This window comes from Doryrhamphus excisus, linkage group LG6, assembly GCF_037039965.1.
Source record: "Doryrhamphus excisus strain RoL-2023G ecotype Guam linkage group LG6, RoL_Dexc_Guam_v1.1, whole genome shotgun sequence".
Lineage (NCBI taxonomy): Eukaryota > Metazoa > Chordata > Actinopteri > Syngnathiformes > Syngnathidae > Doryrhamphus > Doryrhamphus excisus.
The window spans coordinates 15,842,798-15,867,159 of NC_136362.1; the positions used below are offsets into that span (position 1 = coordinate 15,842,798).

At 41.8% G+C, this 24,362-nt stretch overlaps 1 protein-coding gene across 4 annotated transcripts; it reads left to right on the forward strand.

Moving 5' to 3' along the window:
• On the forward strand, positions 1-20,378 carry per2 (period circadian clock 2). Of its 4 annotated transcripts, none has more exons than XM_058067810.2 (24): positions 1-161; positions 4,424-4,963; positions 8,245-8,337; positions 8,429-8,583; positions 8,665-8,786; positions 9,724-9,925; positions 10,176-10,227; positions 10,600-10,742; positions 10,874-10,952; positions 11,634-11,740; positions 11,833-11,986; positions 12,063-12,174; positions 12,255-12,404; positions 12,501-12,573; positions 12,652-12,829; positions 13,620-13,744; positions 13,906-14,106; positions 14,948-15,211; positions 15,358-16,280; positions 16,562-16,678; positions 17,360-17,579; positions 17,656-17,845; positions 18,822-18,972; positions 20,120-20,378. In XM_058067810.2, exons 2-24 carry the CDS (start codon positions 4,515-4,517, stop codon positions 20,258-20,260), a joined length of 4,401 nt encoding a protein of 1,466 aa, XP_057923793.2. In that variant the 5' UTR covers positions 1-161; positions 4,424-4,514; the 3' UTR covers positions 20,261-20,378. The 4 variants fall into 4 exon arrangements, with proteins under 4 accessions (XP_057923793.2, XP_057923795.2, XP_057923796.2 ...); XM_058067812.2 differs by having other exon boundaries at positions 15,361-16,280; XM_058067813.2 differs by lacking the exon at positions 16,562-16,678.
• Positions 20,379-24,362: the final 3,984 nt, after the last annotated feature.

Below are 24,362 nucleotides of genomic sequence, written 5' to 3' on the forward strand. Positions count from 1 at the left end.
CACCGGCTGCACGGCAGCGTCAGCGTAGTGAGTGGAAGAGTCGAAAGATAGCAGGTGTGTTCGGAACAGCGTAGACCAAGTACTGTCTTACTGTTTGGATTCAACCTCAAACCAAGCAACCTTTTACTCCACAACGCCACCAGAATCGTCCAGTTTGTAAGGTACGTGGACCTCTAAAACTCACTACTCTCACAGACACGGGCGTCTTACAGGCTAAGTTGCATAACTGTGTCAGTGGACTACAGGCTGACGGCTGACACAGTGAATGTATTTGGAGTCACAATACAGACTTTGCATGTCAAACTTGATATCTGGAAGATTTATACTTGTCGTATTACAGTAGAGGGTCGCAAACGCGCTGTCGAATGCATTGTCAGACGTTCTTTGGGTTTGTCGTCACATGAAAAGTTCCAACACAACACCTTACATAAAGAGCAGCGACTGCAGCACATGGCCGTGGATGGCATGCACAAACGATTAGTGTCTTTTCCTGCAAGAGATGCTCCTCTTGCCGGGATACGTGCTCTTATTAGTAGTTCTTACATACACTTGAAGTGAAGTTGTAGATACGTATATTAAAAAAAAAAATTAACACCGTCGCATCAGTATCCTTAGTACCCTGTTTTGGGATTTTGGGGCTTCTTTTATGGATTTTGTTTGCTAGTGCTAGTTACAAAAATGAGAAGAAATGTATTTCATGAGATAGATACTTTCGATTAATAAAGTAAATCAATCAAATACTAGTCACCAGTTCTAAGTGACAAAAATCCATCCATTTATTTTCTATGCCGCTTATCCTCACCAGGGTCGCGGGGGTATGCTGGAGCCTATCCCAGCTGACTTAGGGCGAGAAGCAGGGTACATACTGGACTGGTTGCCAACCAATCACAGGGCAAGGTGACAAAATAACAAGAGGAAACGTAATTGATTAGATACTTAACCAATCTCCAAGATAAAGTACCTATCAATGAAATACATTTCCTCTTATTTTTGTCACTAGTACGAGTACCCCCGTCTGATAACCAGTACATTTTATATAAATTATGTTTAACCTATATCTAGTATCAATATTAAACTATTTTTGTGTACTAGTAGTTGGCATTCTGTAGCATTGTGCAAAGCAAAGATGTATGCATTTGTGTTTTTTTCCCTAAAGAAATGCAGAAAAAATAATTCCAATACATAAGTTCCACATAAAATTGTGACCGTTTATTGTACTCCCAATAAGTACACCTTTGGTTGCTTGTTGGTATATTCAGTATAGTATACGTAGTATACATTTTATTTTTCTCCTGCTTTGATTTTACCTGAGTGTAACAAAGTGTGCAGAAGTTGCTTGGAGACAGTGATGAAACAAGTCCATTCAGGTTCTAATTGGCCATATATACACTTTCCTCCACTTTTACACTACATGCCAAGTACAATCAGTGCCTTGACCTGCTCACTCTACAATCTGACCCTCCCTTCCGATCGTCTTGTCTTGATACCTCTCCTTTTTTAGCTACTCTGATAACGGATGAAGCGCTACGTGGTCAAGTGGTTACTGAGTGTGCAGGGCAGTCTGCCTGTGCTCGATTAGGACCATGTAGAATATCATCGAGTATACTGTAGATGTAGGTCAGTGGCAAAGAAGGGGAAACAACTGAAGTCAGGTCTGTAAAGAAAAAATATGAAACGAATCACAGCATTTATTTTGCACTATGAGATATGAACACACAAGAAATACAGAAGTACTCTTAGTACTTTTTCCTTTGGAGTTTACTTGTTAGTGTTACTATGATTTCAATAATTCTCTATATTTATACCTTTTGCACCTCGATGTGCATCTCCTTATCCTCCCTTGTTGTTGTATAATGTGGTTTGAGATGATGTATTCAAGTCATGAAGGCTCAGCATGAATATAATTTGTTTTTAAATGTAGTACAGTGACTGGCTGGCTCACTATCAGTCTTGCCTGTGGCATTATTGGACAATACAAAAAAGTGCCTTTTCCTTTTAAACCGAAGTTATTTATGGGTCTGATTTTGCCCACAGGCTGCCAGTTGAACAACCTTGGCCTATAGCATCTGCAATCCTTAAACACTTTTGAATTTAAAAGGACTTTCATTGATTCTTAATGGCACACTAAACATGTTTCCAATTGGAAGCTGTTCCATTCATCCCTTCCTCAGCCTGGAGCAACTTTAAATGAGTGAAATGTCTCATGTATAACCTATAATTATTTTATGTGCCTCATTGTATCCAATTAACCTTCTAGGGTGAGTGTGCAGTTTGTACCACTCTCAATGATCATGGTCATTTCTCTCTCACCCTACTTCACAACCTTTGGACATCCTGACGGGAATAACATTAACTTAATTAATTAACTAGAGGTGTCCCATCTTGTGTTCTTGCCAGTGCAGCGGACTCAAAAGCGAGGTTGCAGTGATGTCACAGTGACGATGGAGAGAAGGGTAGCTGGTTACCTGAGTAGAGCACTCAGGAAGTCCTCAGGCCCCACTCGCACCTGCTAAGCAAGATGAAACGGGTCAATAACGGTCTGTTGGTTTATGGTCCTAGATGAATAATCATAGTATTGTTTTGGTCTGACCTGGAAACCTTCCACATGGACTGGATGAAGCATCTTTAGTCATGATTGGAAATAGTCATGGCGTTTACTCTAATTAAATGTCAAGTCAGACGAGAAGTCATTGTATTCATATTATTTTCTTGGACGAGACACATGGTCATGGTTTAATTTCTTTCTGACATAATTTAAAGTTTATGTTAATGGAAAGCACACCCAATAAAAACCAACCAAACACCACTTACGCCCACATTCACCGCATAATAATCTGCCATCGTTTTCCTAAAAAAGATGTTGTTGGTCTCCTTCGTTGAGGTATCCACCCGTCTGTTTAAAATGTAATGACACACAGTGTTGTTTTAGCAGTTTTTTAACCGTTTTTACTTCTGTCATGTTGTCTCACTGTTGGAGATTGCGTTTTCCTATTGACGAGAGCGTAATGCCACAAAACCACAACACAACCGAGATGACATTCTTGCGTTTCATGTGACCCTTGAAGGTTGATTTTGTTGAAAGGGTTGGTGGGAGGGCTCAGATGGAACACACCCTCTCTTCTTTTAAAGGCCACACTGTTTGAGCCAGGCAATACTTTCACTGGAGATGACAAGATGAACCCTGCTATGTGCTCTATTGCACCAGACTAGAAGGCATTGAACCTTTTGAGCTTTTATGACCTTTTACTGAACGAATGTTTAGTGTCTCCTAAAAATTAGTAAACTCCTCGCCTTCCAGCAACCGTTTTAGTACTTATATCTGAAGGGACAATACTAAAGGAATTAAATTTAACTTGTACTTTAGAGTAAGTAAAGTAGATTAACTGTAGATTAAATTTGACAACCCACAGTCATTATTGTCTGAATGCCTGGCGACACAAATGAGTGAAAATATATTGTCTTCCATAATCAAGCAAGGGTTGTGTTAACATTGATAATGGGAAGTCGTCGTTCACTGATGAAATGTGAATTTTAATTTTACGCTGTATACTTTACATTTACAAGTCCTCCCCTTGCTAAACTTGCAGAGGAAGCTGAAGATTATGGAGGAGCTAAGTAGGTCCCTTTCGTCACTTGAACCCTCACCTGTGGGGCATCCTCAGTTGGAAAGGAGGAGCAGCACAATGTGATTAACGTCAACCAGCTCCACCAGAGATGTCATCATGGGGGAGTGGAACAGTGAATTCCGTGAGGATTCAGGCAGTGCAAGAGTGCAATGGTTCTGACACTAAATATTGGCACTGTGGACACAATTTAAACATGTTCACTGTGAGATGTGCTCACTCATGTTGCCAGTAGGGGGTATTGGGTCCCACAACAAGGCAATATATTAACATGTATAATTACTATTTTTTTTTATAACTGTTAAACTTCTTTCCACAAATTTGAAACAAAAACTAAAAAATTAAAATGACTGCAGTCGTAGCTGCTACTACTAATAATTTGTTGATGTGTAATTATGTAAAGACAGGTAAAACAGAGCATGGTAGATAAGCTTTACAGATGCTCACAGTACAGGCAGTGTGTACAGCTCCAATCATGCGTTGCGTACAGCCACTTCCATATTACATGCATTATCATTCACTGTTCTTGTTCTGCCCTGTTCTTGTGAGACAGCTTTTCCGTTAAACGAGAAATATCATGTTTTAATCTTGCGAGATCTTGTGACACTCCTAGTTGCCAGCTGCTGTATATAGACAATAATGGCTTGGTGATGACTTAACTTCAGTGGATAGGCTTCATCTCTGTCGTATTGTTCCTAGAGAAGATACAGTGAGACTAAAATGGCTGCTGAAATGTGAGGGGTAAACAGTTTTGTGAGGCTAACATTTCATTATTGACGTGACTGTTCTTCCCTCAGCAGATTCCCACCAACAGCAGCACCTTGACAATGGGGTGATTGTTCTCTCTCCAGTCCACTCACCAGCAACAGGAATAAGACCGCACTCATCCTGATGTCAGAAGACTCAGACTCCAAGCACTTCTGCTTCTCAGTACTGGAGGAGCAGGATGGATCTCCAGCATGCAGAGTGTCCACATCGTGCAGCACCATGCCAAGGGGGGCCTCGGGATGCAGCCCAATGGCACAGCTCCAGAGGATGAGCGGCTACAGCCAGAGTGGGCCTGACCTCGGCCTGCCTTCGGAAGGCAGCGACAGCAGCGGTCAGGACCATCCCACCTCGTCACGCAACCATCGCAAAAGCACCCGCTCCCGGACGCTTCCGGAGGAGGATGTTGAGATGAAAAGTAGCGGGTCCAGCGGCAGCGGCACCGAGTCGCACGGCAACGAGAGCCATGGAAACGACAGCCACGGCAATGAGAGCAACGGCTTGGAGTCGGTGGCCAGCTCCAATAGTAACAGCAAAGATTCCGCTTTGCTGGAATCTGCTGAAAGCAACAAGAGGTGAGTGAATGTGTTTTTAACTAGCAAGTACGTAACCTTTGCAAGTAGGACAGGGGTGTTGTGGTCTCGTGAATGGATACGTGTGAGGAAGCAGGCGGCCGAGTTTTGAATGTATGTGAGTATAAGGAGGTTGGTGGGATACTGTAACATGGGATATTTACACCGACCCACTAGAAACCTTTCAATCATACCTACAACAGTGTTCACAGCATCACTCGTGAGCCACTTTTTTCCGTCGGAGTTCAACAGCTGTCCTTGTCCAAGCAGTAGCAGAAAGTGTAGCAATTCTACACTTGATCAAGCATACTTGTGATTTGTAAGATCAAAACACGATCACTGCATAAGACTTTAAAATGCGATATTGATTTCTACTTCACTACTTCCTCACTGCACTCTGTCTGTAGTACTTTTAGGTATGAATTAGTTGGATGCAGGGTTGAAAGTGTGTGGAAAAAAGTAGAGGCTATTGGAGAATATACAGTATATGAGATATTTCTTAAAAGGGCAAGACATCTATCTCTAGAATGACGAAAAAGGCTTGCAGCCTCTTGAAAGGAGACCAGTCCAGGGAAAACCAAATGACGGCTGCTCTCAGTAGGAAGTCCGGACTTGCGTCATCTGGCAAAGCAGCAATTGGATGTCTCCCAAAGCCAGAGGGACCACGTTTCACAGTTGAAAGTCTTTGTTTATCATCTTAGCAACGCATTTGGGTTTTTTTTTCTGCATTTGGCATTGGTGGTGCATGTTGTCGCGTTTTGACTCCCGCCTCAGTGGAACATACACGTAGCAACGGCATTTGCAATGCGATGGCATCATAGTTACACATTAATACACGTTTGGCACCATCTTGGACACATCCTCAACTAAGAGGGCAAGACCCTTCGTAGACTAGGGTGAGTGTCCAGGCTTACATCAGCATGTTAAGGAAGGAAGATGTTCTTTTCCAGGGAGAGACAGGAACTAGACCTTCTTGAGCAACCACAATTACGTCGAACATCCTCCACAAGTCACCGTGCCTTGATCTTCAACTCTGGTCAAGACTAAAACAGACTCCCTTGTTGCCACATAAAGCTCTTTCCTTTGGCAACATCTTTCCTTGACCCACTTGCTATAGCCAAACTTGAGACACAGCTGACAACGCATGTTCACTTTGTTCTTGCACTTGAAAATGCTATTTGCAAAAGTGTTTCTATTAGTAGTTGTGTAAGCAGGCTATTTATAGTGAGAGTCGCCATTACAGGTAGCTGTTAATAGTCTTTGGTTAAGCCTTATTGCTCAGTAAGGTGGTAGTATTTAACAATGTGTCAGAGGTTCCACTGGGAACAAGTAGTTTTGTGTGTCTAGCTTTAATGCTTATGAGCTGTGCACTTTTTTTTTTACACACACTGTAACTCTGCACTTGTCCAATGTAATACAGTAGATGGCATCACAGAATAATGTAACATTTTGGCGTGGGACTGGAGGGTCCAGACATTAGCAACACTAGCATAGCTTTTTGAGCAACAGTGCTAACATTACAGCATACAGCATAACAGCTAAACCATGCTGAATTAGCATATGCACTAAAAACATTTGCATCCGACTTATAACCTCTGACTTTCGGAGATTTTCAAATTATTTTGAACACAAACAAAAAATAAACGCAGGCAAAAACATAAAGTTTGCTCTGCACCTGCGCTTTGGGATGCGCTTGGCGGAAGTAACAAAATGTTCAACATACACATGGGACGGGCTGTTCTCGCTCGGTACGGGTCAGAGATGGGATCATTTCTATGATGGTATGATGGAGAGGTCTTTTTTAGTACTTCAAAAGCGTTTGAGTACCTCTTGGGTTAAAGTGGAGCAAAAGTTGCTCAAACTCTACAGACACACAGAAATCATAAAGTCAATTTTGCATCGTTGGAGACTCTTCCAGAAATTGTCTTCTTACACTGAAATTAAGTATATTAAAAATAGCAATTTCTCCTGTAATCCAGATGTGCATTTTACTCCAATGCAGTTTTACTTAAACACTAGTCAATATAGAGTAAACGCTTATATTTTCTGGAAGCATGCAGGAAACCAAACTCATGGTTACTGCAATACTAAAAGGACAATAGTAGTGCTGCTTACTTACTTATTAGTTTAGGGACTGGAATTGTTTTCATGCAGGGAAGCTAACACGCTACCATTTAATTAGGCTCCCATAAAAGGCCTTCTAATTATTCACCTAGTAGTCCATGTTGGGTCTGGCCACTTTAAAAGCAGCTGTTGCAGTTCTCCATTTAACAGTATTAAACACACCCTTATAGTACTTGCTATTTGTTGTTTATTTATAGCCAGATAAGCTTTCTATTTAGGTGCACCGGAGCTGTGATGAGTCAGTGTCTCACCATCTATTTTGGCCTGTTAAGACTTGTTAAGCTTGTAGGTTAATCTAAAGAAACACACACAAACTCTTTTAGATTGACCTGATGTCCTAGAGTATGCGGTTAGTTTAAATTTGTGCTTTTGGTTAATTGAGTCATGTATGCATTTTGTTGCCCTGTACCAGTGACATGAGAAATAACAATAAAGTTGAATCTAATCTAATCTAATGTGACAGCAGGTGGTTGTCTTCTATTTCCTACTCTGAATAACACCTGCTCTGAATAATGTTCATAGAATATTTGACCAGTGAGACCATACAGTGAGCAGTGAGTATGTGTTATAAAAGATTGCCAGTGTATTTTCACATAGTGCTGTCTGTAACAAATAGCCATTACAGCCTCAAGTGGGCTGTTTTTATCAGTGTCAAGATAATTATCTACCTATTCCTCCACTGGTTTTGCATGACCTCATTTATCCTTTCACCCTGCTGAGGACCCTTTCAGCGACACCCTGATTAAGGTTCTCCAGAAGGGGATGCTGACATTTCACCTTGGAGTAGGCTTCTTTTGTCATCCCTCTCCCCAAAAGAGACAAAGCAGCATGTGCGTGTTACGTATTCTGTTCCACCAAATCAGCTGCAAAGACACTGCAAACTGTGAGATACAGAATTGCAGTACAGCAGTTTTTCCTCATTCTTATGTAACCAGAACACCTTAGGACCACCTTGATAGGTGTAGATGAAATGTTAATGAAAAATAGGCATACCACTGTGTTAAGTCAACCATAACACACATGGAACATTAAGAACATCAAATCTTGGTCGTAGCTGCCTTTTTGCTTGAGCTCATTTTTGTTTACCTGGCCCGAACTCACTTCAAAAGAACAATGCACTCAGTAATCACTGCTGTTCTGCTCCTCTGTCCACCCCTCAGCTCCAACTCCCACAGTCCATCTCCCCCCAGCAGCTCTAATGCCTTCAGTTTGCTGAGCTCCGAGCAGGACAACCCATCCACCAGTGGCTGCAGGTAGGCCGTCCTAGGTTCTTTATAAAGCCATCTATTTTATCCTTCTCGTGCACGTCTTGAACAGGCCAAAATGTGCATATGCCACTTGCAGCAGTCAAGAATCTGCCAAAGCCAAGACCCAGAAGGAGGTGCTAAAAACCCTAAAGGAGCTGAAGCTTCATCTGCCGACCGAGAAGAGACACAACAACAAATCCACCACGTTGAACACCCTTAAGTATGCCTTGCGCTGTGTCAAGCAGGTGGAAGGTAAAGTCCATGTCGCTTGTAGTAGTCTTTATAAGCTATGCTTCTAATAGTAAACGTGATTTGGAAATTGCTTTTGTGCAGCCAATGAGGAGTATTACCAGCTGCTGATGACCAATGACAGTCAACCATCAGGCCTGGATGTTTCTTCATATACCATAGAGGAAATAGACAGCATTACTTCTGAATACACCCTCAAGAACAATGTAAGTCAATGAATTATAACATCATTATTACAAGTAGGTGTGGAGTTGTTCTTTGTGAAATGGTAGAAAAATGGTATTGTGTTTTTAACAACAGTTGACCTCAGACTTTTGTTGGTTGCTTAGTTAGCATTTGTTATTCAAAACCAACAGCACTTAAAAGGACCTATTATGCTTTTCTGACCTCTAAATGCTGTATTATCGTGTTAATTGAGGCCAAGGTTTAAAATATTGAGGTTTGTGTATTTGGAAGTGATCCCCGAAAGAAGTTTGGGATAGCTCTGAATGCTCAGTTTCAGAGTTTTTTGTTTCTCACATCGCCATGTGAGAAGTCATCAGCTCCAACCAGTCGGTGACTTCCTTATATGGGCATGCCCTGTGACAAGCTGTTAGCTGTACAAGCTGAGTGAGACCAATCACAGTGGAGTGGGCGTGCCCAGGGCGAGCCATGTGTAGAATAAATTAAAACGGAGCATTTTTTGGAATCCAAGGAAATACAGCTGGAATAGGTGCAGATTCTGGAAGATCTTAGAAAGCGTTCTGTGCGGTTGTTGTGTGTAGCCGCTCTATAGGAGTCCACGGCTCAATGCAAAGGGCCCAAAATGAGCATAATACTATAGGTCCCCTTATGTAAAGTGGACTTCATAATGACGGTATAACAGGAGCAAGTGTCCTTAAAGCCTGTTTATGAGCGCCAAACATGAGAACCAAAGTTTATCACTTTCAGTTTGTCACTTTCTAAGCTATGGGTTTTCATGACTTTATGAAGAAAACGTCCTTCTTATAATATCACTTCTGACATACTCTTAGCCCCCACTCTTTTTATTGAATTTTATTGACAATTAGCCTTGGCAGAGTGCAATGTGATGCGATCCAACCATGCGTTACACGTTCCACATGTCTGTGGTCCCTATTTTAACTGTGATCGTCTCTCCAACAGGATATTTTTGCGGTTGCCGTGTCACTCATCACAGGAAGGATTGTGTACATTTCTGACCAGGCAGCCTCCATTCTCAACTGCAAAAGGGAAGTGTTCAAGAACAGCAAGTTTGTGGAGTTCTTGATCCCACAGGATGTCAGCATGTTCTACAGCTTCACCACACCTTACCGCCTGCCCTCCTGGAGCATGTGCACTGGAGCCGGTAGGTGACCTCCTACTTGTTAATGTAACACTTTTCACATCATTTTTTGATACAGGTCATGTTGATTTTGCTGGGACACATCCTGTGCCTATACATGACTATGACCTTTATGGAAAAATAATTGCCATTAACATCATTGCGTATAAACTTAGAGTTGCTCATTAATGAAAATCTGACCACCTGCAGGAACCACAAGCCGGGCAATATCGTGTTACTCCTGAATTGAAACATGTCGTATTTCCCATTGCAGAGTCATCACCACCTGACTGCATGCAGGAAAAGTCCTTCTTCTGCCGTATTAGGTGGGTGGACGTTTGCTCGGTCACAGTCGTGGACCATCTGCTCAGACCTGTTTGTCATTTCTATTCATGCTTTCATTCCACTCCAGGTGTTTTTTTTGTTATTAATTTGTGCCATCACATGCATCTCACAATTCTTTTTCCATGATAGAGTTTGTTTGTCACTTCAGCACACCCATAACAGGCTGAACAGTCCTAATTCGGGTCAATAGCAAATTAACTCATTCATCTCGTTAATCTCCTTATAAGATTTATTCTTTATTCACTGAGACATTTAGGAAAAATGTGGAAAAACTACATTAAAATGTTGTTGACAAACAAGAACATGTCGTCCTGTTAGTGTTCAAAATTTTAAAAGTCTTCCTCCGTTTCTAGTGGCGGCAAGGAGTGTAAAGGTGACCTGCAGTACTATCCCTTCCGCATGACTCCATACCTGATGAAGGTCCAAGTCACAGTTGACTCCGAGGACCAGTTCTGCTGCCTCTTATTGGCGGAGAGGGTGCACTCGGGTTATGATGGTAAGGAGACTGCTCCTAAATTAATTATTCTGGTTCCAGCCAAGGCCTAACACCTGAAAATATTATAGATGATAGTGTTCATGTTTTGTTTTCTTAAAGTTTGGGGTTTTATTTTTTTTACATTTTCATAGCACCCAGGATACCCACTGACAAGCGCATCTTCACCACCACACACTCTCCAAGTTGTGTATTCCAGGATGTGGATGAACGGTAAGCGGCGACAACAAGAATTGTCACAGCATGGTCATTGTTTTTGTTTGTTTTGGCATGCTTATTATTTATTACATTTAGGAATATTCCTTGAATACAGGTGCACAATTCAACATCCACGACAAAATATAGAGTGAGTAACAATGTGCATCACTTGTGCAGTGATGTAAGAAAAAAGGTATTGTAAAGAAATGCAAATAAATAAATAGAATAACCAATAAATAGAAAATAAATGGTTGTTTGTCCATATTTACCAGTCCAGAGTGTACCCCGCCTCTCGCCCTATGTTGGCTGGGATTGGATGCAGTTTATCCATGACCTTGACGAGCACTAGTTGTACAGAAAAATATGGATGTATATTGTTAAAGTTGGCACTCATGCGTGTACTGTTGAACTGATCATTCAATGTCAGATTTAAAATTTCGGATGTATTTTTCCTACGTGTTGTAAAAGCAGTATCAATAATGCGTCTTAATTAACTTTTAATTAAATTAAATAATTTAATTTAAATACCCAATACTTCTGTCCATGCATATAGTGTACAGTTGGGCCCCATCCACTGGCCAGTAATTAATAGGTTTGTAAATGCATATCAATTTTGGAGATTTTGGCATTAATTTTTATTTGTAAAATAATGTAAAAATAGCATACTAAACATGGTATATGTATTGTATGTTTCAGGGCGGTTCCTCTCCTAGGGTACCTCCCTCAGGACCTGATTGGCACGCCGGTCCTCCTTCACTTGCACCCTAATGACAGACCCGTCATGCTGGCCATTCACAGGAAGAGTGAGTTGACGGAATATGAAAAAGTGGAAGAAAATTGAATCAAGAAAATTGATCTGTCCCCTAAGTGATAATACCTTTTGTCCGCGTCTTAGTCCTCCAATACGCAGGGCAGCCATTTGACCACTCATCTATCCGATTCTGTGCACGTAATGGCGAGTATGTCATCCTTGACACCAGCTGGTCCAGTTTTGTCAACCCATGGAGCCGCAAGGTCTCCTTTGTTATCGGGAGACACAAAGTGCGAACGTAAGACCACCAAGTTGGTCCTCGATCCATAACGCAAGAGACTTTTAAGATTTACCTTTTATTTTTTGGATTCCAGGGGACCTGTGAATGAGGACGTATTTATGGCCCCGATCTCTGCTGGTGCTGAGAAGACCATGGACTCTGATATCCAGGAGATCACTGAGCAAATCCACAGACTTCTCCTGCAGGTGGGAGATAACAACAACGACTAAAATGGTTATAAGGTTCAAGGGAGAGTTCGTCATTAACATTATTTTTGATGCATCAGCCGGTTCATAACAGCGGGTCCAGTAGCTACCGAAGTCTGAACAACACTGACCATCTCCTGGGCATGACCTCCTCGGGTGAGAGCCTCAACAATGGCAATGGTAGCAAGTTCCATCTCGAGGAGGACGAAGTAAGCAGCAAAGCCAGGCCGGTGAGTGAAACTATATAGTGGACCCTCAGAAAATAGGATCCTGGAACTGCTTTTTTCACTTCCAGATGTTAACAGAAGTTATTGTCTGTGTCATAGCGAACCTTTCAGGAAATCTGCAAGGGAGTTCATCTACAGAAGAGCCAGGAGCAGAGCAAGAAAGTTCATATTGGTAAGTCCACAGAATATCTGAATATTTGACTTTGGAAACTGATGATTAGTGCGCCAAACCGCTGCCCTCTCCCCATAGAGTCTATGCAGAAGAGCCCTGCTGTGGTTCGGCCCAAGGACTCTGCCACTCTCCTCAACTGGAAGGAGACAGGGACGCTGGCAGACGAAAGTAGACCCTCTTTCCATGAAGAGGTGTCTTTGAATGATCAGACTGTCTGCTCCTACCAGCAGATCAGCTGTCTGGACAGTGTTATCAGGTACAAACTTACTGTTTTAATTTAATGTGTTGGACACAAAGTCACAACTGTCAATACCGGGTCGATACACAGTGGGGATGTTGATCCGGGTGTTGTTCCTGCCGGGTGTTTCCCGCAAAACCGGTCCCATAGGTGTTGCAACCGGATGTAGCAATCCTGGTCAAGAGTTGTCACTGTCTCTCACCGTGGACGTGGTCCGTCATCAACAGAGCCTGTCATGTTGTGGCGTTCATGCAGGTTTCTGATTGTGAGTTGGGAACAGCCCATAGGCCTGGCTAAATCACTGTAGCTCAAACTGGCCACCACCATACCCAGTGCCCAAAGATGATGCTGTTCACTGGACTAACAATGCTGGCCTTTTTTGGGCCTTTTATATAGGCCTCAAATTATGCACCCACTGACTATTGTGCAATGTGTATTTGGTCCAAACCATGTACAAACAATCGTGACAACTAATTATCTCAACTACCCGAGCACTAAGTCAACAATAAATCCACAAGGTATAATTACAACCCTACTACAAGTATAATATACATTAATTTTGACCTCAATGTTTCTATTGACTGTCAGTATATATTTAAGTTCTTCCGTTCTATTTTAGACATAGCAGCCTCTCTCCAGGTATTGCCTCCTTCCAATTAATGCCCCATCCTCTGTGTGGTTTAGGTAAACACCTCGGCTGTAATTAGAGCATTTGCAAAATATTTGATCTAACTCCGACTTCTCCATTGTGTTTGAGTGTGTCAAAATGTGATCCTATATGACTGTCATGCTCTGATCCATACTGTAGGTACTTGGAGAACTGTAATGTTCCCATTGCCCTGAAGAGGAAGTGCCAGTCCTCCTGTAACACCACGTCCTCTAACTCTGATGAGGACAAGCACAAAGGATGCACCAACGTGCAGGTTTCTGAAGGTACATTCCACTACATCACTTCCATAAAAATGGCAAACAATATCATCTCATCACAAAAGAAAAACACTGCAACCTTCTGAGGCTTTCCGTTTAAATCTTTTCTCAAGACTAAAATGGCAGTCCCAAGTCAGTGTCTTTTTGTTCTCTGTTCTCTTTGGCAGAACCAGCCTTGTTGAAGGATCAGTCCCGTCTCTCCACTTTGGAAGACAAAAAGCCCAGTGATACGGCCACCGCGGTAGTGGGCACTTCGCTGCCCCTACCTTTACCTAACAAACCAGAAAGTGTGGTGTCCATAACCAGCCAGTGTAGCTACAGTAGCACCATAGTGCATGTTGGGGACAAGAAACCTCAGCAAGAATCAGGTACAGTGCAGTGAAAAAAAACGTCCTGTCCACCGGGTTTTCTCTCTTGTTGCATATTTGTCACAATAACATTCTTGGACAAAATAATGTGAGACACATGTTTACCTTATTCCAAATCATGGGATATTGTCCACTCAAAATGAGGAGTAATAACGATAACTGCACCACTGGCAACTTATGTACAAGTACTGCAATATAGAGAATAGATGGATGCTTCCAAAATGGAATTTTTGATGTTTTAAATCTGCAAACAATATTTTAACTAGCACAATTCTCTTTGATAGAAGAGAAGAAAAATGTTGTTTATTATGTGGGCATTACAATTACATTGGTGTTTTAGCACATTTGCAACATTATTTATTGAATTATTATTCAATCATTTTAATTTTGACTACTTTTAATTTATATCAAATTATACATAGAAATAGGCAGTTTAAACTACTTGGAGTAAATAATGCACTGTGTGGTGTTAATTCCCAAACTATTTTCAAACCTAACCAGACTGCAAATGTGCCATGAAAGAGAAAATAAAGCAGGAGAAGGAAAAAAAAATACTTTTCACAGCACTGTAAATGTATCTGCGTACTTTTCATGTAACCTTTTGCTTGACCTTTTGCATATGTTGGTAATGTGATCTACTGTCAATGTGTGTAATAGGAGAATGTCCTTCATACATTCTGATGACATGACCACTGTGATGCATTTTTGTGTGTCAAAGGTTTCATTATCTAAATGTTAAGTCTGACATGTTATGTATGCTAACACAGATAGCTAAAAAAAATACATGTAGTGTATTTCTTTGTGGATCCATGCAATTATTTGCTCTCTGTCATCCATGCAGAGATCATAGAAGATGTCTCAGGTGCAGGTGAGACTTTAGAATCTTCCCAGAACTCCACTGCACCACCTTGCACGGTGGGACCTCCCAGCCAGGAGAGGGAGTCTTACAAGAAACTGGGCTTGACCAAGCAGATTTTGGCAGCCCACACGCAGAAGGAGGAGCAAGCTTTCCTTTACCGCTTTAGGGAACTTCGCAAACTCACAAACCTCAAAGCCAACTGCTCGCAGTACCTGGAGCGCCAGAGGGAAAAGGTCACCTGTAACGGTACTGCTTAAAACCACACAGACATGTCAGCATACATTTCGCGGAGTATATAGTATCAATATTTTGGTATGAATCTGCTCATGAGTAGTAGGTTACTTGGTTATTTGATCTCTTTGTGATAACTCCCAAATTCTGCTTCCTCACAGCAGTACCAGCTTCCCAACCCAGCAAGCAGAGTGGTCCGGTCACCGGACCCAACCCGGGGCGGCGTGGAGTCCGCAATAAGAAGACCAAGTCGAAGCGAGCCAAGCAGACGGAGTCCTCAGACAGCACGGCATCCCATCAAAGATATCACCACCAACAGTCACGAGCTCCCCCCCTCAACCACGGCCTTAACCCCACCTCCTGGTCTCCTTCAGAAACATCCCAGTCCACGTTCCCTGTGGCCTATCCGGCTGTAATCCCTGGCTACCCACTCCAGGTTTACCCAAGAGCCACTTCTATATCTCATCGCACGGATCCCACTATGCAAGGCTTTGCTGACAATCAAGGGATCCCAGCTCCAACTTGCTCACCAGGCATCCATCATACACCCTACACTGCACCCATGGTCGCCCCCATCATGGCTCTGGTGCTCCCCAACTTCATGTACCCTCCCATGGCCACTGGACCTCCACCCCAGCAGCCAATGTACCACCCAGAGACTGGGGGCTTCTCCAGCCAGGCACCGCCTTATTGTCAACCGGCTTTTCCTTCACAGGGAACCTTCATGGCACCGCCCCCCTTCAGCTCTCAGACCCAGTTCAATACCCAGAACCCCTTTGCCCCTCAGGTGGGCTACATGACGCCATCCTTCTACTTCCCTCCGTCCTCAGAAACCCCAAAGGCCCCTGTGGAGGGACAGTCTCGATCCTCGACACCACAGTCTGGGGGAGGACATGGAAGCAGGGCTTCCCCTCCACTCTTCCAGTCTCGGTGCAGCTCCCCTCTGAACCTGCTGGAGCTGGAGCTGTCTGTGGACCGGCAGGACAGCACGGTGCTGCCCCCTGGAGGACAAGGCGGCAACGCAGCTGAAAGAGAGAAGGGCGCAGGCAGCGGCGTGCAAGCCAAAGAAAGGGAGATGCAGCAGGTAAACAAGGAAACAGCACTTCTTTTTTTTCCTCTGCTTTTATTCCTATACCGTTTTTTTCTACCCCAAATCTCCCACAATGAACTGTAATGTCTGTATGTCCCGATTGTGCCACAATTGTGAGCCTTTGGGATGTTGTTCTTCTGTCTCTTGGAAGGGATACCTCCAGAATAATTCAATTCTATGCCATGTATAAATTCAAAATCAGTCAAGAAGTCCAAAAATGAAATGTGGCCCTGGGTGTGTTAACACGTGATGTCATTATTCCTTACACCCTTTAGCCATCTCTCAGTCTCCCTGGTCCACCTGGGCCGTTGTATTACGAGGACACGTCCTGTGTCTCTGAGAGTTTGTCTTGGGATAAAGTGTTCTCTAGGCTGCTGGCTTGCAGCTTTGAGGTAGGCTAATCGTCCAAAAAGCTCCACCCTTGTTCAATATCATACCTACCCAATTCCATATGTCCATTACAACTTTAAATATATCTTTTTTTTCCTCCCTCCCTCACTTTCTTAAGCTTATGATGTGCGTACTTAATCTAATTACAGACCATTGCTGCAAAACTTGACATAAAAAAAACATTGAAGCAACAATGAAAAAACAACTTTTTGATGGTACACTTGTTATGGAACAATCTTGGGTGGACCAGTCTGTACAATATGTGCAATTTCATGACAAGATGTTAGAACAGGAACAAATGCAACTTTGATTTATTTTTGTGAAATTACATTGTACACCTATGAAGGGAGCACGGGAGCAAAAAAATGTTCATAACTACTACTTTAATGCACGGTGTGCATAACTCACATACACATTTGCATATTCTTGTATTTTACAATTTGGTGTACAATTTACATGGAAGACATTTAAGTTTTCTGTCTTTTAAATGTGCATGAATGCAATCTATGGATGTATGCTATCTTACGATGACAATAAATAGTATTGTGCACTACTTAACACTTCTGTAAAGTATACTGCAAATACATAGTCGCCTCTGTTGTAAGCCACAGGAGTTAGCCACTGTTGTGACATCAGCTGTCTCACTCATAATGCTAACGCTTCATTTCTCTCCTCTCTTCCAGGTGTCTCGCCGTGATGGCCACAACAGCGACGCCAACTCATCCTCTAGCGACATGTTGGATATCATCCTGCATGAAGATTCTTGCTCAGGCACCGGCTCGGCCACCTCTGGTTCCATGGGCTCTCGGTCCAACGGTTGCGGAACCTCGGCAAGCGGAATATCCAACAGCGGAACATCTAAGAGCAGAACATCGGCCAGCGGGACATCTGGCAGCAGGACAGGTGTGATCATTTGTGTATAGGAAGTTATCAATACCAAATCGGAACCTTGGCTAAAATGTGTTGCTTTTCCTCACAGGTAGCAACAGCAGTAAATACTTTGGCAGTGTTGACTCATCCCAGAACAGCCAGAAGGTGAAAGGTCACTTAACCAGTAGTGAGATGGAGCAGAGCGACCACTTCATGAAGTACGCACTGCAGGATCCAATATGGCTGCTCATGGCCAACACTGACGACAAGGTGATGATGACCTATCAGCTCCCTTGTCGGTGAGTAGTAATTTGATTTTACCCTTATAATGATGCTTACCCCTCTTGTGTACATGAACAAAATATTACAAACACTACTCTGTATGATACATACCCTGGCTAACTGAAGTGATAGCATAATTCTGTGACGGGGTCAATCATGACTGACCTGCATCTTAAATGTTTGCCTACTGGCTCTTTGATGCCCTCTGGTGGTGTACTTGTACACATCCCAATATACTGGGACACCTTTGTGGAAGTTTATTTTCCTACTGTTTGTACTTTCTACGGTAGATCGCCGCCTATGCGCTGATTAAATTAAAAAAAAAAATGTTGTGGTCATTTTGAGTGACCGGGTTTGGTATCATGTAACCGTAATAACTGAGGTATTTGGGTCCGCCAACTGCCGCTGGGTCCGGACAGAGGTCTGCCATTTGGTGATGAAAAATAGACATTTTTATGAGTGCGATCATCATTCGCAGCGGGTCTTGGACCACAACCCCCTTAAATAACAGATCTTCTGAAAATAGAAGACCATCATTTCCACACATGGCATGCATTTATTCATTGGAAGTAGTGTATAAAAGTAGTATACATACACTACTGGTAAAAAAAAAACCCCAAAAAACTACATTTTGAATTCCCTTTTTTCTTGCCATTTCTGTAGCAACACATTAATTTTCCCAGTTCAATGCTATTCAACTGATGCTCACAATGTTATAGTAGCAGTGTATTCCTAACACTATTTTTATGCAGACAAAGTAGGTATTTGGCACATCTGTAGGAATTCTCAAGGCTTACTCAACCTCCGTTTCTGCAGATAAAGTTGAAAATTCTTGTTAATTTTTCAGTTTGGGTAAACCTCTGGCACTCCACCACTTGCTGTGCCGCAGTATCATTTGAAGTTATTCACTTGACTTGAACAACCTGAACAATCATTACCAGTGTGTATATGGCTAAAAGTTGTGTGTGTGTCTGTGCATGTTTATACACGCAGTGACATCCAGAAGGTCCTCAAAAAGGATCGTGAGAAGCTGAGGCTGATGCAGCAGAACCAGCCCCATTTTACAGAGGAGCAGAAGAAGGAGCTGATTGAAGTCCACCACTGGATGAAGAAGGGAGGTCTGCCTAAAGTCCTTGATGTCAAGGTACGCCTCGCTACGCTTAGTAAGATGTTGCCTCCTCGGTACGTCAATTTGTAGGAAGAAATAAACCATTTTTCCTTGTGATACATTTTCCAACTTTCATAGTATGAGCGTATTCACTGACCACTTCATTGTTGCCACAATGATTGTACAACATATTCTGCCAGATATAAAATTATTCAAGCGACCAGTCAAGCAAAGTTTCCAAATCAAAATTGTTTTTATTATTAAATAGTATTTATTAGTTTTTTTTATATTCATATATGTTAATGAATTTTTGCATTGTTTTGTGATGCTTGATTTTGGATGTTTTCAAGGCCACTTACTGTATAAAATGCACTATAATAAAACACATAAAAATCATAACAATGATGGATTAGGATGCTGAGGATCTCATTGGGAGTGACCAGGATGGATAGGATCAGGAAGGAGTACATCAGAGGGACATTACATGTTAGAGGCCTTGGAGATAAAGTCAGAGAGGCCAGACTGAGATTGTTGGGACATGTCCAGAGGAGAGATAGTGAATATATTGGTAGAAGGATGCTGCCAGGTAGGAGGCGTAGAGGAAGACCAAAGAGGAGGTTTATGGATGTAGGGAAGGAGGACATGAGGGTAGTTGGTGTTAGAGGGACAGATGCAGAAGACAGGCTTGGATGGAGGAGATTGATTTGCTGTGGCGACCCCTGAAGGGAAAAGCCCAAAGAGAAAGAAGGTCAAAATCATAATACAAATGATTTACAGGTCCAAAATGTTTTTGGTGTGTTTAGAGTACTTGAGACTACTCCAGGAGCCAAAATTTATACTTTGATTGATTTTGATTAATTTATGACATTTTGTTAAGTGTTGAATAGCTTTTGAAACTGTAATGGACCATTTTTTCCACTGGGTGGCGCAACTGCTCTACAAAGACTGTTTCACTCTATTTAATTGTGTATTGGATTGCAGGAAAAAATCCTCCTGATATCTGATGGGCTGCATTGTAGTCATCTACAACCAAGTATTTCTGAACTTTACTGTAGTAGTCCTTGTAAAAAGGCTGACATGTTTTATTGTGCATTGGATTGTGTAGGCATCGCCAATAAAATGGCCAGTGACTATGTTAAGAACTTTAGATGAGTTTTTGTTTAAAACATCTTTTGTCGTCTAGGTGTGCTCCTGCTGCGACGGTGACCTCGACGATCTCCCGGATCTGGACCTTGTGGATCACGAGCCTGTGGAGCTCAGCTGCCAGCAGACGGCAAGAGAAGAGCCCTCCAGCATCACTGCTATCACCTCTCCTGACTCCTGATGTCAACAAAGTACACTCTAAACACAAAATCACTAAGGAGGGACTTGAACACAGCAGCATCAGACACCCCCATCATTCCAAAGTAATACCCGTCTCACTTTTGCTGTAATAATCCCGATTTATTGTAGAATGTATATTTTCTTAATTATTTATTTGAATGTTCAGTTGTTGTTTCAAAATGTGCAGCGCTTTATGTACAGATGTGCAAAAGGGAACTTTGATTCAACGTTAAAGTAGGTATGGCAGTTGTAGAGAGTGACTTCCAACAACACTTTGTTGCTGTAGGGTTTGGAGCACCATATGAACGCACAAGTGCACTTTGCAGGGCGCCGTTGTAGGATGAGGGTTTGTGTTCATCTTTATCTCTATTGGCCCTTTTCAATTTGTTCATTACTGTTTTTGCAAATTGTCCAATAAACCAGAGTGAACTACTGAAGTTGACGCCGGGCCCTTGATTACACGTGCCGGGTGATCCCTCCATAGTGCTTCACCTCTCTGGCAGGACTAAACAAGCGGTTGCCACATGAAAGTAGACAACTTCAAAGCAGAGGTGGTGTCTGTAAAGGTGACAATTATGGTGGACTTCAAAGTGATGCATGGGGGAAAACACTTTGAATATCATAAGAGATTTCGCCATAGGAAAAACCAACCATCCGTCCATTCATTTTCTATACCGCTTATCCTCAGTGGGGTCGCAGGCATGATGGAGCCTATCCCAGCTGCACAGACAGACAAAATAAATTTCTAATAATGAGTGCATTGGTAATATAATAATGATTTAAAATTAGCTTTTATATTATCTGGCACTATTTGTATTTCTAGTAATATTACCACATTAACTCGGATATGATTATTTTGAAGAGTGCGAAGAGTAAATATAAAGCTGATTATACAGCTAATTTGTAATATACATACAGTGAAGAAAATAAGTATTTGAACACCCTGCTATTTTGCTATTTCTCCCACTTAGAAATCATGGAGGGGTCTGAAATTTTCATCGTAGGTGCATGTCCACTGTGAGAGAGATAAACTAAAAAGAAAAATCCAGAAATCACAATGCATGATTTTTTAACAATTTATTTGTGTGATACAGCTGCAAATAAGTATTTGAACACCTGTGTATCATCTAGAATTCTGACCCTGAAAGACCTGTTAGTCTGCCCATTAGAAGTCCACCTGCACTCCATGTATCATCCTGAATCAGATGCACCTGTTTGAGGTCGTTAGCTGCATAAAGACACCTGTCCACCCCATACAATCAGTAAGACTTTAACTTGTAACATGGCGAAGACCAAAGAGCTGTCCAAAGACACCAGAGACAAAATTGTACACCTCCACAAGGCTGGAAAGGGCTACGGAGCAATTACCAAGCAGCTTGGTGAAAAAAGGTCCACTGTTGGAGCTATCATTAGAAAATGGAAGAAGCTAAACATGACGGTCAATCTCAATCGGAGTGGAGCCCCATGCAAGATATCACCTCGTGGGGTCTCAATGATTCTAAGAAAGGTGAGGAATCAGCCCAGAACTACACGACAGGACTTGGTCAATGACCTGAAAAGAGCTGGGACCACCGTTTCCAAGGTTACTGTAGGTAATACACTAAGACGTCATGATGTGAAATCATGCATGGCACGAAAGGTTCCCCTGCTTAAACCAGCACATGTCAAGGCCCGTCTTAAGTTTGCATATGACCATTTGGATGATACAGAGGAGTCATGGGAGAAAGTTTTATGGTCAGATGAGACCAAAATAGAACTTTTTGGTCATAATTCCAATAAGCGTGTTTGGAGGAAGAAGAATGAAGAGTACAATCCGAAGAACACCATCCCTACTGTGAAGCATGGGGGTGGTAGCATCATGCTTTGGGGGTGTTTTTCTGCACATGGGACAGGACGAGTGCACTGCATTAAAGAGAGGATGACTGGGGCCGTGTATTGTGAGATTTTGGGGAACAACCTCCTTCCCTCTGTCAGAGCATTGAAGATGGGTCGTGGCTGGGTCTTCCAACACGACAACGACCCGAAGCACACAGCCAGGAAAACCAAGGAGTGGCTCCGTAAGAAGCATATCAAGGTTCTAGCATGGCCCAGCCAGTCTCCAGACCTGAACCCAATCGAAAATCTTTGGAGGGAGCTCAAACTCCGTGTTTCTCAGCGACAGCCCAGAAACCTGACTGATCTAGAGAAGATCTGTGTGGAGGAGTGGGCCAAGATCCCTCCTGCAGTGTGTGCAAACCTGGTGAAAAACTACAGGAAACGTTTGACCTCTGTAATAGCAAACAAAGGCTACTGTACCAAATATTAACATTCATTTTCTCAGGTGTTCAAATACTTATTAGCAGCTGTATCACACAAATAAATTGTTAAAAAATCATGCATTTTGATTTCTGGATTTTTCTTTTTAGTTTATCTCTCTCACAGTGGACATGCACCTACGATGAAAATTTCAGACCCCTCCATGATTTCTAAGTGGGAGAAATAGCAAAATAGCAGGGTGTTCAAATACTTTTCTTCACTGTAACTTGGTTTTAATCATGCTATATTACACTTTTTAATGTATTCATAAAAATGATGAATTTGTATATATTTGTATTAATTTAAATATTATGTTAATTACAGTTTAATTCCTATTTTATTCATTTAGTTTATTAAACACAACAATATCACACACATTTTAATAGTGTAGTTATTTAATTTTAATTAAAATAATGCTTAATATATTATACTTTAATTCCTCTTTTAATCTAATTGGATTTGTATTTATTTAATTAAATTTATAATAATGAATTTATAAAAATGTTACCCATTTTAATCCGTGGATATTTTGTACATACAGTATACAGTAGTAGTACAAAGCCTTTGTCATTATTTAAGAAAAGACTACTCATCACAGCACAACTACAGGAAAAAGACATTCAAATGTAAAGTTACTAATAATGCTCAGTTTGGTTGGAAAGGTATTCATTCAACAATATGTTTAATTAATACTTGTATGACAACAGGCATTGTATTTGTAGATGAGACAAACGTTTAACATACATGTTAGATAATACGTTGGGTTCAAATGTAAAATTGGACAAGAGCCCATCTTGGAGCTCATTGCTGCTCCAACAACAACTTGACAAGTGACTTTAGTGTTATTGCAGTGGTGTTAATGTGAAGATGGGACCTTTTCCTCCACTTTGATGTATGGGAATTTAGGCCTATTTATTCCTACTCCTATACTATCCTCCCTCCCTCTGTCGCCTTTCCTTTTAATGTGCAAATATTCTCTTTTCATTTCCTACAATAAACCACGGAGGAATGTTCACTAGAGGGTTTTTCAGGGATCGTTTGCAAAGTGTTCATATTAGCTGAAATCGAACAAACATTCAACTGAAAGACGGGCTGGGCGGGTAATGAATGATCACTCTTCAAAATACTTCAATGGCATTAAGTGGGCATTTAAAGGCCATTTGTAAATATAGGCATAGAATTGGCATCTTGAAGTATATGAGCTGCTAAATATGCTTTTATCTTTAAAAGTTGAATGAATGAACATAGCTTCCCAAAGGCAGTTCTTCTCCAAAGTAGGAATATATTTAATGTGAAAAAAATCAGTATAAGAAAAGCCAGAGTGTTGCTTTCCGCAATGCAAATGAACGGAGACAGATCCTGCAGGGTCAACATGTCTAATCAAAGCCTCCAGCCACCTACTTTATTCCTTCCTCCTCTTCACACCTTGATGACGATGAGGTGTGAACGTTCAGCAGCCGCCTCCCCGCCTGCGTTGGCCGTTTGCACCTTTGAAAGCCGTGGAATCTACAAAAAGTCAAAAAGGTCAACTTTGGATGCACTTGGTGTAAAATCATGTGTGCTGTATTATAGGTTTAGTACATTTGAACAAATGTATTGTAGAAATAGTATCTTTTACTGTTTCCTCACTTGCAAAACACCAAGAAAGGTGGACTTGTAGTTTTTCTTATGCATGCATGTGTCCAGACTAACGTCTATGACCCCTGCTGGGACTCCTATGTCAAGGTGGAGACATGTCTCCAGCGAATTAACATGAACCCTTTTTATAGCTGCTTAAAAACAGCCTTACTTTTCTATCTATATATCTT